The sequence below is a fragment of the Syngnathus acus genome, chromosome 10 (assembly GCF_901709675.1).
Source record: "Syngnathus acus chromosome 10, fSynAcu1.2, whole genome shotgun sequence".
In the NCBI taxonomy this organism is placed as follows: domain Eukaryota; kingdom Metazoa; phylum Chordata; class Actinopteri; order Syngnathiformes; family Syngnathidae; genus Syngnathus; species Syngnathus acus.
The window spans coordinates 1,298,486-1,311,076 of record NC_051095.1 but is presented as its reverse complement, the minus strand read 5'-3'; the positions used below and the strand labels follow the sequence as shown (position 1 = coordinate 1,311,076).

Here is a 12,591-nt window from a genome sequence, read left to right as displayed (position 1 = left end):
ACGTCTCAGCTTCAGAAAACTGCTGAGCCCTGATTGGTTAAGACCTGTCAACTGTGATGTCATTTTCAGTCGACAGCAAATTCCAAAATGGCCGCCGCTGAGATGGATAAAGACTTGTTCTATTTATATTCCGCAAACAAAGATCGACTAGTTGGGCTGCACAGAACACACACATCCACTGTTCCTTCTGACTTACTCTCACACTTCTTGCAGATGACCACGCCCAGGTTGAGCGACGCCCACTCCGGCTGGGCGGCGCGACAGTCGGCGCAGTTACGGTTGGCCTCGTTGGACCAGATCTTCTCGGCCACCTCGTAGTCGCACAGCGTCTCTGCGATGGATTCCCGAACCGCTTCGATCCACTCCGACTTCTCCTGCTCCGACTCGGCCGTGAAGCTGCACATAATCACGCTGGTCACGTTCTTCTTTTTTGTATTTGTATGCTGTGTGGCGCTACGCTGCCTCTCACAGGTCAATCCCGGTAATACAACCCGCATAAGCTCGACACACAAAGCTAAGCACGTGGCATTTTTTGCCAGGGGTTATACTGTCAGCACTCCCTTGAGCTAAAGCATTTAGCGACACATTTATTTCAATCCGAGTGTTTTGCCACAAGTTTTCTTTGAGCCAAACTCGAATGTCTTTGTGGCGTTGGGCGTCCTCGCCGCTTCCTAATTGTCATTCTCACCACTAATAAAAGTCAGCCATGGCAGCAAAACAATGGAAAAGCCAAAGTGAGTCTGCCCAGCCTAAAGTGATTAGATGATTCTCGGGCTAATCCTCACCTTCAGCAGGTAGCACAAGACTCCCAGGGTGACCAATCGATTCTACACACACACACACACAATCCGAGCCTCTCGGCATTCACCTCATCAAAACAATTGGAGCTCATTTTAATTCCACTTACTTTTTTTTCTTTGAAAGTGAGGTTGCTCAAAAAAAAAAAAAAAAGGCAATTACGTAAAGGTTATTAACCAAAGTGCCAAACCACGAGACCATTACGGACCCGTACACAAACAGATCGATTGGACGTGCGGCCGAGCATTGGAGGAACGAGGGAGGGTCTTACATAAATCAAGTCAATCTACTACAAAAGGCAAAGGGGGGAGGGGGGAGAAAAAGAAAGTGTGGTGGAGGGGTGGCGGTATTCGGCACGCACAAACAAACAAGCGCTGCTTTGTGCTGCTTGTGTTCTAAATGGGCCATTACAGCTCAAACAAGCAGCGCGCTTATTGATTGTCGGGCCTGAGGGAACACGGAGTCGCCTCAAAGGTTCTGCAGATAGCTGCCAAGCTTCAAGACTGGGGTTCATTAAAAATAAATTTAAAAAATGAAAATAAATCATTCCATTCACTCTGTTGTATTAAAAAGACTGACCGATGACATGTATTGATTTATTGATTCACGATATCTGATTGTCTTTTCTTTCTTTCCAATGTTTAACCTTTTGTGTAATGAGTTTGTATAGTCCATTTATTTATTTATTTTTAATGTATTTATCGTTTATTTATTTATTTAAAGAGAAGATTTTTTTTTTAAAAATTAAATAAAACCTTATATAATAATATAATAAAAATACAAGTGAATATGTCAATTTCAAATGAACGTAAACAGTTTATCATTTGTAACATAGTGCCAGTTTGATTTTATCAGCAGTGGCGCCATTAAGTATTGTGAGTCCATTTTAAAGCTGACATGAAGTCGTAGGAATTTATTTCCGTCTTTTGTCTTCATTTCACTGCATGGCTGCGCAAGTTTCACAATTTATTTTTTTTGTCCAATCGGATTGCAGCTTCTCTGTGTTGCCATGTAAATGTAACCTGCCTAACTGCCTGCTTCTTATTTCGACCAATCAGATTACGTTCTGAATATTGTCAACTCGAAACATTTCAGTGGGACAAACAAAGGCTTGCAGACGTACCAGAAGCTCTTAAAGGGCGTGTTGATTTCAAAGATCCTCCGATCGGTGTCTCGGATCCTGGCGGCCGTCAAATCCACTTCGCAGATAGCCAGGCCCGCCTGGTAGTCCTTACGGAACACAAAGCACAACGGGCATTGGCCAAAACGATTTCCAAAACAGTTCCTGGTATCAGCCGATACGGTAAAGTAAGGCGATGGATACTCGTCCATCCCAAATTGATATTCTGGCAGACTGATCATCTTTGTGTTGAATAAAAACACAAAAATTGGGACTAATGACTCACAAATTGACATTTCTGCATTTTCTACACTGCCAAATAATGACCTGTTAATCGATAAAGGGGATTAAAATTCAAACTCAATTAATTGACAAAAGATTCCACAATTTAAATAATCGGCATGATAATTTGACGAGTTTGAGGCCCGAAACTCGCTTCTGCTGATATGGAGTATTCACTTTTGCTTTTTCTTCCGAGCCAGACGCCGCATTTAATTTGTGCGAAAGCTCCGTACACCTTGAAGCAAATACATCAGGCATTGCGAGAGCCATTAGTCTTCGGCAGACAGCATCTCAAGCTTCTGTTTCCAGGCCAAATTTAGACACCCGCTCGCCCCCTCCCCGCAAATAACGCACGATCACCTGCTTGCCTCATTAAAGTCACAGCTCGTTTTTTCCCGCACCGGCTTGCAAAGTAATTCGCTCTCATCCAAGCTAACAAACACAGAAGGAGAGAGAGCTACATTTACAACAGCCGCATTGTCAGTCTTGCTGGCTTTTTTTTTTTTTTTTAAGGAAAAAGAGTCCCGCTCGAAATAGTTTGTGACAGGCAATCGCGCACACGTCGACATTGGCCTGAACCGGGTCGTCTGAGTGAGGATTGTACTTAAAACTTGGAAAAAGGCAGAAGGGGCGTCTGAGGACTCCCAACAACCTGGAGGACAAAGATAGAACAAATGAAATAAAAAATGATGACGATGCAGACAAACTGCCCCGGAAGCCCGATAAGCTCGCAAGGTCTAACCAAAAAGAGGGCGGCATGAGTGAAAGAAAAACTTTTGTGGTCATTCCTCAAAGCGGCCGTGACAGTCCAGAGGTGAGCCTCCAAAAAATGGGATTTGGGGGAAAAGAAAAAATGGACAAGGCCACATTGGGCCATGTGCTGCCCAATGTGGCCTCGTCCATCTTTTGTGAATAATGTTAAATCACAATCTTTTTTTTTTACATCCCTACTGACAATGAAATCGGAATTTTCCCGCCAGACTGTTCACGATTTTATTTTATTCAAACTGTTTTATCAACTTTCGTCTCCACTTTTTAAATTAAAATTTTGGAGGGCAAATATTTGGCACTTCTTATTGCTTTAAGACATAAAATAAAAGGGGGCAGAGTACGGAGCCCAGAGGTTTCTCAAATGTCTCTCCATCGGTAAACATCAGAGTGCTCACCTGGATACGCCTTCTACCTAATAACCGTCAATTCTGTGAGGCAGCCAATTAAGGCCGGCAAGTCTTGCAACACACGCGCACAAGCTTCTTGGCGGCAGGAAGTGATTGGCATGGCGGTAAAAATAACTCACCTAATTCCCAGGAGCCAAGGGAACTTTAACAGCGCTTGAGGAGAGACGGTATGAGGAAGGGGGGCTAATTAGAGTTCAAGAATTGATGTAGTAGTTGGGACACGAGGCCGTTCGACCTGAGAGAGGAAGTGGTTGGTCGCCAGCCAATCACAGCTGAGGGGCGGGGTCAAGGAGCACCGCAAACATTTCTGCCTGAAAACTCATTTCAAAAACCATATTCTGGACCGAGTATATTTGATGGATGAATCAATAGGAGAGTTGAATCTAAAAATAATTCTTAGTGACAGCCAGGGCTGAACAAGTAATCGGATTTAAATCGACATTGCAAAGTAGTAGAGTACAATTTTCAAATCACTGCAGTTTGGGGAAAAGGTACCCCCCCCCAAAAAAGAAACTGCTTCATTTCTTTTGGTCAGTTTGATTTATTTTCTTGTAATTACTGTTTTTCACTTCATTTATTTGGATCGAAAAAAATATTAGTTACTGCCATCTCATTCAACACCAGGTCATTGTTTAAAACTAACAAACTAATTCCGATTTTGTTCTTCGTTCGCGCTCTAATGTCAAAAAACGGGCAAAAAAACGTCGATCAATGTTTTCCAAAGTAAAAGTTTGCAAAGGTCTTATCTTGATCAACGGAAAGGAGAGCAAGGTCTTGCTCACGTCTGACTTCGGACTGTCTTTACCTCGGTGCTTGAATGCCCTCAAATGCGGCCCGCGACCCGTGACAAATGAGTCCGGGGCGGCGGCAGCAGAGGAGGAGCCGGCGCGCCCGTGTTACCAATAGCTCCTTCATCATCTTAGATTAAATACTCCACTCCGCTGAGCCCCAACGGGGCGAGTCTCTACTTCCCACTCTCGTCTTTTAGCGTTCCATCTCTCCACGACCTCGCTGCGCACACACACACAAAGCCAAGATGCGCGCCCGCCGCCAGATTGATCTCCAGCTGTAAAAATACAATTAATTTGGATTTTCTCCCGCCTTGATCGGAAATGTGCTGACGCGGAGGGAAACCCGAAAGCGAAATCTAACCGAGATGTTTGCTCGGGCTAATGAAGAAAATAATGAAAGGCAAACAGCACAACAGCGGGTGAAGGCAACGTCTGCCTGTAGCGGTCTCAACTCGAGAGGAAATAGCATCAATGCGACGTGCTATTTCCCACCCTTCTGTCCCAGCAGGATGTAAGAATATCAGGACTTCATTAGACTCGCTTAAGAGAGCGAGAGTGCCGAAAAGAAAGCTGATCATAAGCGAAAGAAAAGAAAAAAAACAAAAAAAACAATGCCGCTTTGAACCCTACTTGAAGAGACGTACCTCATTTACCGCTTCTGCGGTTGAAGTTTGTGGGCCCTCACTCGGGCTCGTGCTCAAAATAATTTTGCAAAAGATAATAAATATAAATAAATAAATACGTAAATATATTCAATTAAATTGAGAGAATCAAATGAAATGAAAAAGAAAATATTTATAAAACATTGTGCTGCACCTTATGGCCACAAAGGTACACGCACATAGATTGACAGACGCAAAAGCACGGTAAGAATCAGTAATATTAGCCATTCTTTGCGGAGGATAAAGAAAATACATGTTAGTATTATTTGTGACTCAAATGGTTGTAAGAATGCGACGGCAATTTGTTAGCCCATCCGTGTTAGCATTAAGTTAGCAGGCTTGAAGACAACTTTTTATAAATACACAATTATACTGTATTTTGGAGGGATAAAACATTGTTCCATATTCATGACTATCTGCGCTACATTTTCACGCCGCCACGGTGTCGGCGAGAGTACCTGTTCACTTTTGCAGAGCCGGACTTTGCTGGCCGCCAGGGAGATCAAAACTCGGCCTTTGTGGGGGCGCAGCTCCAGCATGCCGCGCTTGCTGGTGGAGGAATGGCGGCGCAGGCCGGAGCCGTCCGGGAGCCGCGCCACCGCCGCCGCCGTCTGAAGACTGTCCATCCATTCGCGGCGCTCCCCTGCCGACCAAAAACACATTTAGGCGAGGAAACATTCAAAGACTTTTGTTTCATTTTTGTCTGCTTTGAGCACGAAAGCCACTTGGACGGGATCAAGCGCAACCGGATAGAAAAAAAATAATATCCTTGAAAGCTGCTTAACGAAGATTTGAACGCCTCGAGCTCATTTTTGCAGCGCAAATTGGAGCGAGCACAACAGTTAATTAAAATCAAATGAAATGTCATCGCCATCAAGTCCGCGACTCCAGCAGAGCTGAGCCATTTGGAAAAATTGCAATAATTGCATTTTTTTTTTTTCTCTCTCAATATAGCAATTGCAATTTCAAATGCCATTATTTTTTTGTCTCAAGGTCCCCTTCTTGACACGTGCTTTTTGAAACGTTCAGATTGTCCCCCGACATTCTCTGACGGAATCCAAACAGACAAAGTGAGCGCCGAGGAAGCTAAAATGGACTCCATAAGGAGACAACCTTGGCGAAGCTCGCGGGCAGTCCAACACGTGAATATTTCATGTTAAGGAGTATGCGCTTTTGAACGCCCCCCCTTCGGAGAAGCAACGCCAACGTACAAACGGATTTATGTACTCCCAACACGAGTAAACACACGCCGCCCGCTGTGGCAACACTTCACCACGGAACAGAAAAAGAGTGGAGGCAAAAAATAAAAAAAACTCATTTACATCAGAAGCCAGGCGGGTTGAAGGTCTTCGCTCTCTGAATCGCAATTATGTCCTAAAGGTAAGCAAAGCTGCGTTGAGGTTTACTAAATGTAATGAAGATTCAAAAATCAAAAGTGAAAATTAAATTTGGGATTTTGTTTTTCCTAATCAAACACAATTTTCAGATTTTAGGGTTCTCATAAAAGCGTTGAATTTTTAAGTTAAATCATTTATTTATTTATTTTTTTAATTGTTATTTTAATCTAGTCAATTACCAAGTTCAATAATATATATATTTTTTTTTCCCAAATCGCATTGCTTGCGACTCGAGTTTGAATTTGCTGAACGGCTCGGTTGTAATCGCACCGGCGGCGACCCGGGGCACGTTTACAAACGTAGCCGCTTGTATCAAAGCGCCAAATCTCTTTCACGACTGACCTGGCTGGCGTGCCCTTGCCTGAGTGACGGGCAGCCCCCTCAATGAGCTGTCAATCATCTGACGGAGCTGACATTGTCTCCCCGCGACCTTAATTAGCTTGCTGACATGCTGACCCACTTTGACCTCCCAAATTTCCTCTGAATTCACAATGGCCACCGCATCCATAATGAATGGCGTCCTCCATTACCGACTGCTTTTTACATCAGCGGGCTTTACTGTTCCGTTCTCGGACAGCTTTTTGACTTCCATTACCTGTCCTGCTCTCGACTATTTGCCTCGTATTTTATTCAGGGCTTTCCTCCCTCCCTTTTCTGGGCTGTCGGTCCCAGACAGAAAGGAAGCGGCGGACGCGGGCGAGCGGCGTGTTAGCATGCGCACGCCTGAGCGCTTGTGTTTTGAGTACATTTGCTTGTTGTTTGGCGAGTACACCAGATCGTCCGGTGAAGCCTCGGCTAAATTCATTTCATTTCCAGTCGCCTGTACAAGCATGGCCAAAACATCGATGAAACTTTGATGGGTTTTGACACTGTACTGTCTGAATTTAGAGTTTATGTTCCCACAACGACACATGGGAGAATGTTGGACATACCTGCGAAAAAATGCCAAACTCAATGCTTTGGTTGAATATTTTCCTGTTTAAATATAGAAAGGTTAATTGTTGTTTTGTTACAGGCGATGCTGCTAAATGTGTTTTTTTTTTATGGAGCGGTTGTTTGAGAATTAATGCTAATTTTTGTTAGCATGTCCAGCATTAGCACAGGTCAAATTTTTTTTTTTTTTTTTAATGGTGTCTCAAAACAAAGGTGGGTCTGATGAGGATCGGTGGAAAGCAAAACTAAATCTAACAAAAACACAGCTCATCAATTTACATGTATATTGATATGTTGGCATGTGTTTCAAATGAGATGGAAAGGTAAAACTCTTCAAAAATGTAGATGCTGACTTTAGCTAAAAAAACAACAACAAAAAACTTGGATGCTTGTTGTGCGTTCAGGGCTACAGAGCTGATTTCACTTCTCTCAAGGAGAGAAGTGAGTAAAGTGGCTTGAAAGGAGAGCGAGGTCCACTCTGCGCTCGGCGACGAGATCTTAAAGGCCGCCCACGCGGCCTCCATCAAAAGGAATAGAGTCAAAAAAAAAAGCAAACGAATGCTTGGGCCTCTTTTGTTTGCTTTGCTTTGTTTGTCAAGAGGACGTTAAGGATTCTGTTTTGTGGCACAAGATCTCTCTCTCTCTCTCTCTCTCTCTCTCTCTCTCTCTCTCTCTAGATCATGATAGCTATCCATCTATCCATCCATGTATCTATAGCGAGCTATCTATAGCTATCTATAGCTAGCTACCTATCGATAGTTATCTATAGCTAGCTAGCTATCATCGATCATCCATCCATCCATCTACCCATCCATCAATCCATCTACCCATCCATCCATCCATCCATCTACCCATCCATCCATCCATCCATCCATCCATCCGTGACAGTCAATTATTCACTCCTTGCTGCTTTTGCCTCCCTGTGGTCGCCACCTTTACCTCTTCACTACCTGGCTCACGCATGAACCCCCCCTCCTCCCCCACCCTCGATTATTCCTTCACTTCCTCCGGCCGCTCGGCTCTTTATGTTCAGCAGCTCCTTTACTCCGCTCCACTAACTTCCTTGGTTTGCCATCAGCCTCCTCGGGTCTTCCCGGTTCTGGTGCGCTCCCCGAAGATTGATGAGTCTTGGCTCCAAGGCGAGCCGTGCTCGTTTAAAGATGCATGAGGGGATGATCTGGCTTTTCCATGCAAACGCTCGCTCCAAAAAGAGGGGCCACCTTGGTGCGAGGCCGCCCGCCCATCGCGGAGAAGGGGAGCCCGACCTCACGAGGTCGTCAGAGTTGACCAAAATGAACAAAATTGAAAAACAGTTTCATTAAGTCATAAGAACAAATTGTGAGGGCGGGAAAAAAAAAAAACCCTGAAAGTCCACCATCTGTTCACATAAACTACAATGACGGTGAAAAGGTCCTTTGTTTAATTTGGTCAATTTGAGGGTTGATGTGCAATCGATTTATGTTGTCTCTGATTTGTGCGGGCTTGCTCATCAGTTCTAACTGACTGCGTTCATTGAAATGGCATCTTTTTCAGTTTGTGAGCTGACATTGGACAACACCGCCGCCCGCTAATTATTTTGGCTCTTATCATTTTTATCACTTATTATTTTGGATCTCATTATATGTTTATATTATCATAAATATATATATATTATGTATCTATATTATTTTATAATTATTTTATTTATTTCATAATTATTATATATACCGTATTTTCCGGACTATAAGGCGCACCTAAAAACCTAAAATTTTCTCAAAAGCCGACAGTGCGCCTTATAGTCCGGTGCACCTTATATACGGACTAAATTCCTAAGTCTAAACTGGCCCGAAGCATTGTGTCATGAAATCAATCATAAGTGGCCCGCTGAAGACTATGAATCATGAATCAAAAAGACTATGGATCATTATTTTGTGATTATAAATTAGTTTGTTGCGTCTGAAGTTGAAATAAAAATGATAAAATGGAGAATGATTTGATTTGGATTAAAAATCTGACATGATGCATTAATGGTGCGCCTTATAGTCCGGTGCGCCTTATATAAGGACAAAGTTTTAAAATGGGCCATTCATTGACGGTGCGCCTTATAGTCCGGTGCGCCTTATAGTCCGGAAAATACGGTATATATAATTATTTGATCATTATTTTTAGTTATTTTATTAATGATTATTTTCAACTTTTTTGAGCAATCTGACCCACGTGTTGTTTTTTTTGTGTGATATTTGTCCTTGGCGTTAACACCACGTGAACCGCAAATTCAACGGCAGCCATGATAACCGAGGTGTCGCTTCAGCAGGCGAGATCGGGAGAAAGCGGGAGAAAGCGGGAGTCCGTACCTTCTTTCTCGGCTCGGAAGACAAATGTGCGAAGCGAGGTGATGACCTCAAACTTGTTGTCACCGAAAGGTTGCACCTGGCGGACGGCGGAGGCCTGAATCATTCCTTTGGAGTACATTTCCTGCACACGCAAGCAGACAGCACACACTAAATAACTTGGCAAATGCCGGCAAATTGGAATGGCATTATCGAGCTGTTGTTCTTTTCTCTATCAAGTCGGAATGAGGTTGTTGTTTTTTTTTCTGCATCAACGGCTGTGTGTGTAATTGTCGCATCGCTGCCGCTTTTGGATCGGATTCAATTTTGAAGCGCGGCTGACGGATATGCTCATCAAACTCGAGGCATAAGCCATCAATACGCCATCATATTTATTTACAGAAATGCCTTCCCTGTTTGCCTCTGGAGCAATAACGTTGATAAAAGGCGCCCTGAATGAGAAGCGCTTGAATTAAGACCTGCTGCCGGAGAAAGATGACTTTATTAGCGCTGCAGATTTTTTTTTTTTTGCAACCGAAAAAACAAAGAAAATTCCAACGGACCAGGATAAAATGTAGAAAAAAATAAATCAAATGAATCAATTTAACTAAAACAGCCCATATTTGAAAAAGTGTACATTGTACCTTCGTCCAACTCATTGGCACGAATTCCCGAAGAGGAGTTTGGCAAAATCAAGCCCTGAAATTCATCCAAAATGGCTGCTTCAATTGAAAATGGCCAACTTCCTGTACAATTCCGTACATGGGTCTTTGAGACAAAAGATGCCCATTTTTATTTGATTTTTCCAAGATGGCGACTTGCCACAAATAAGCGTCTGACTGCAATCCACTTTCTTTTCAGTCTGCTTTGCAAAATTGAACAGAAACTTGCAGACGCGCCATTGGCTAAAGTGCCATTTGGCGTACTTTTCTGTGTTTTTCTTCCTCCAAACAAGACTGGATGCGACACATTTTTCGGTGGGTGGGTCATCGGCGGCGTGAATGAGAAAGCTCGATCGCAGGGCATCGTTCCCGATCAGCGTTCAAGGCCTGATGTGACAAAGAAATGCCTTTAGAGCATTGGGAGAGAAAAAAAAAAGCCAAATCTTCTCCTAAGAGGGACGTGCATTATGTTACTCTAACGCTGTGAAAATCACTGGCTCGTGAGAAGAAAAATAAGACGACATTGCATTATTCATGCTCATCGTGTCATTATCTTTGCCAAGTAAAAACAAAAAAAAAAGGTTTCATTTTGTTTGCTGCACACTGTCCTACACGGTAGCAAATATGGGAAGGGAGGCGGTGAACTTGTGACTCCCACTTGCCGTTCCTTAATTAAGCTGCTGACCTTGCCATCCGCAGAAGGAGAAGAAAAAAAAAAGAAATCAAGCAGCCAAAAATATCATCCGGCACAGTCAAGAGGGGGACGACGAGAGAAATGAGCTTCGTGTGAGAGGCCAAGGAGGACCGAGGGAAAGGAAATGGGAGATCCGAGGAGAGACGGCGCAAAAAACGGGCAAGGGGGCCAGAGACCTCATCAAAGCTGGCTGTAGGGGGCTTGTACTAAAAGCAGCATGCTAACATTAGCGCTAGCGTTCATCCGTTTTCCAGTGAGCGTCTCAATTTGGTGGACTGCTCAACAAATTGGAAAATTTGTTCAAATACAACAAGCAATTTGGCAAATTTCAAAATCAATTCACATAAATGTTTCAGGATCGTATTTCGATGCTTCACATTTCCGGTAGGTAGCAAGTGTTGGTCAGCAGCATCTGAAGCCGACACAAAAAAAAAAAAAAAAAAGGCAGAACGCTAAGATTAGCGCGAGCATGCTAACATTAGCGCTAGCGTTCATTCGTTTTGGAGCGTGCGTCTCAATTTGGTGGACTACTCAACAAATTGGAAAAAGCTACTTTCCCAGTAGGCCTTGCCAAGGTGCAATTAGAAATAATAAGAGCCCTCTAACGACTTTGGCTCTAGCTAATGACATGTTTTGGCCGCAATCTCACTTGAGTTCTCCTGTTGGGTCGTCGTAGCCGTGTGTGTTTTACTTACTTCTAATGCAACATTTTGTGGCACCGTAAGTTCATCTGGAGTTCCCTGGAATGTCTCGACAGATCATTAATCTAACTAAAGAAGATGTAGGGCTTCATGTAATGAGCTCTAAGTAGGCCAAAACAACTTCCTGTATGACAAATCTCTCATTTGAAATGTATTGCTTAGCGCTAGCGCAAATTCACAAACGTGTCATGTAAAGAGGATAAAGCACATGAAGCTTGTTTATTTCAAATGCTTTGGACTAACACTGTTTTCGTTGCTTGGTCATGTGACATTGGCAAGCTGTTTGGTGACGACTTGAGCCCCCGAGCAACCGTGATGTCATTTTCAGTCGCCAGCAATTCGCAAAATGGCCGCACCCGATTCATTCGAGATTTGACAAAACTAAAGCAACATTAATCACAATGCAGACTAGCGTCAAACATTTGAGAGCGCTGGATCGATTCGAAATTTCACATCAACTCCTTCAGTGCCATTGACGACTATACACGTCAGATATTAACTGGGTTGCCAGTTAACACTCATTTTGAATCGTTTCATTTTCATTTGCCTGCCACATAAAGTGCACTGGCTGGTTTGCGGTTCATTTAAGCAATTCAAGTAAACGCAACGTACAACCGTTTATACGCTAACGTCGCAAAATTATTTTCTATCAACGAATGGTGACCAAAGGAGAAAAGGAGCGTGCGCGGACAATCGAGCTCCGTGCCTGATAATTGCGCCACATGATTTAACGGTAATTAATTGTCTTAATTCCAGTTTGGGGGTCAGGCAGGAGAGAGTTGTTTAATTGCGACTCGCGCATCTATAAATACTCGCGGGGAAGGGTCTGATGAAAAGACGAGGTCAGGAGAAAGACACACACGCGCGCAGACGAGCCTCAAGAGGACAAAGAAGGCAATGAGGCCTAACTATCTCTTTCTGAGATAACACACTCACCTGACTCACCCCCTCCCACCCCCAATTCTTATTTCCCCTCACAATGACCTCCTCCCTCTCCACCGCAGAGGAGTTGCGGCGGGGATGGGCGGGACCAATTTTTCCTGCACATTTCTCTCTTATTTTTT

At 43.5% G+C, this 12,591-nt stretch overlaps 1 protein-coding gene across 1 annotated transcript in view; it reads right to left on the bottom strand.

Annotated features, from left to right (window-relative positions):
* The window catches only part of zmp:0000000660 (arf-GAP with Rho-GAP domain, ANK repeat and PH domain-containing protein 2), a 53,487-nt gene that overhangs the window by 29,771 nt on the left and 11,125 nt on the right, over positions 1–12,591 (bottom strand). The window contains exons 8-11 of the mRNA XM_037261735.1: positions 9,495–9,615; positions 5,290–5,474; positions 1,922–2,028; positions 197–396 (exon numbers count right to left, since the gene is read on the bottom strand). Coding sequence (XP_037117630.1) covers positions 197–396; positions 1,922–2,028; positions 5,290–5,474; positions 9,495–9,615 — 613 coding nt within the window. The remainder of the gene's footprint in view (positions 1–196; positions 397–1,921; positions 2,029–5,289; positions 5,475–9,494; positions 9,616–12,591) is intronic.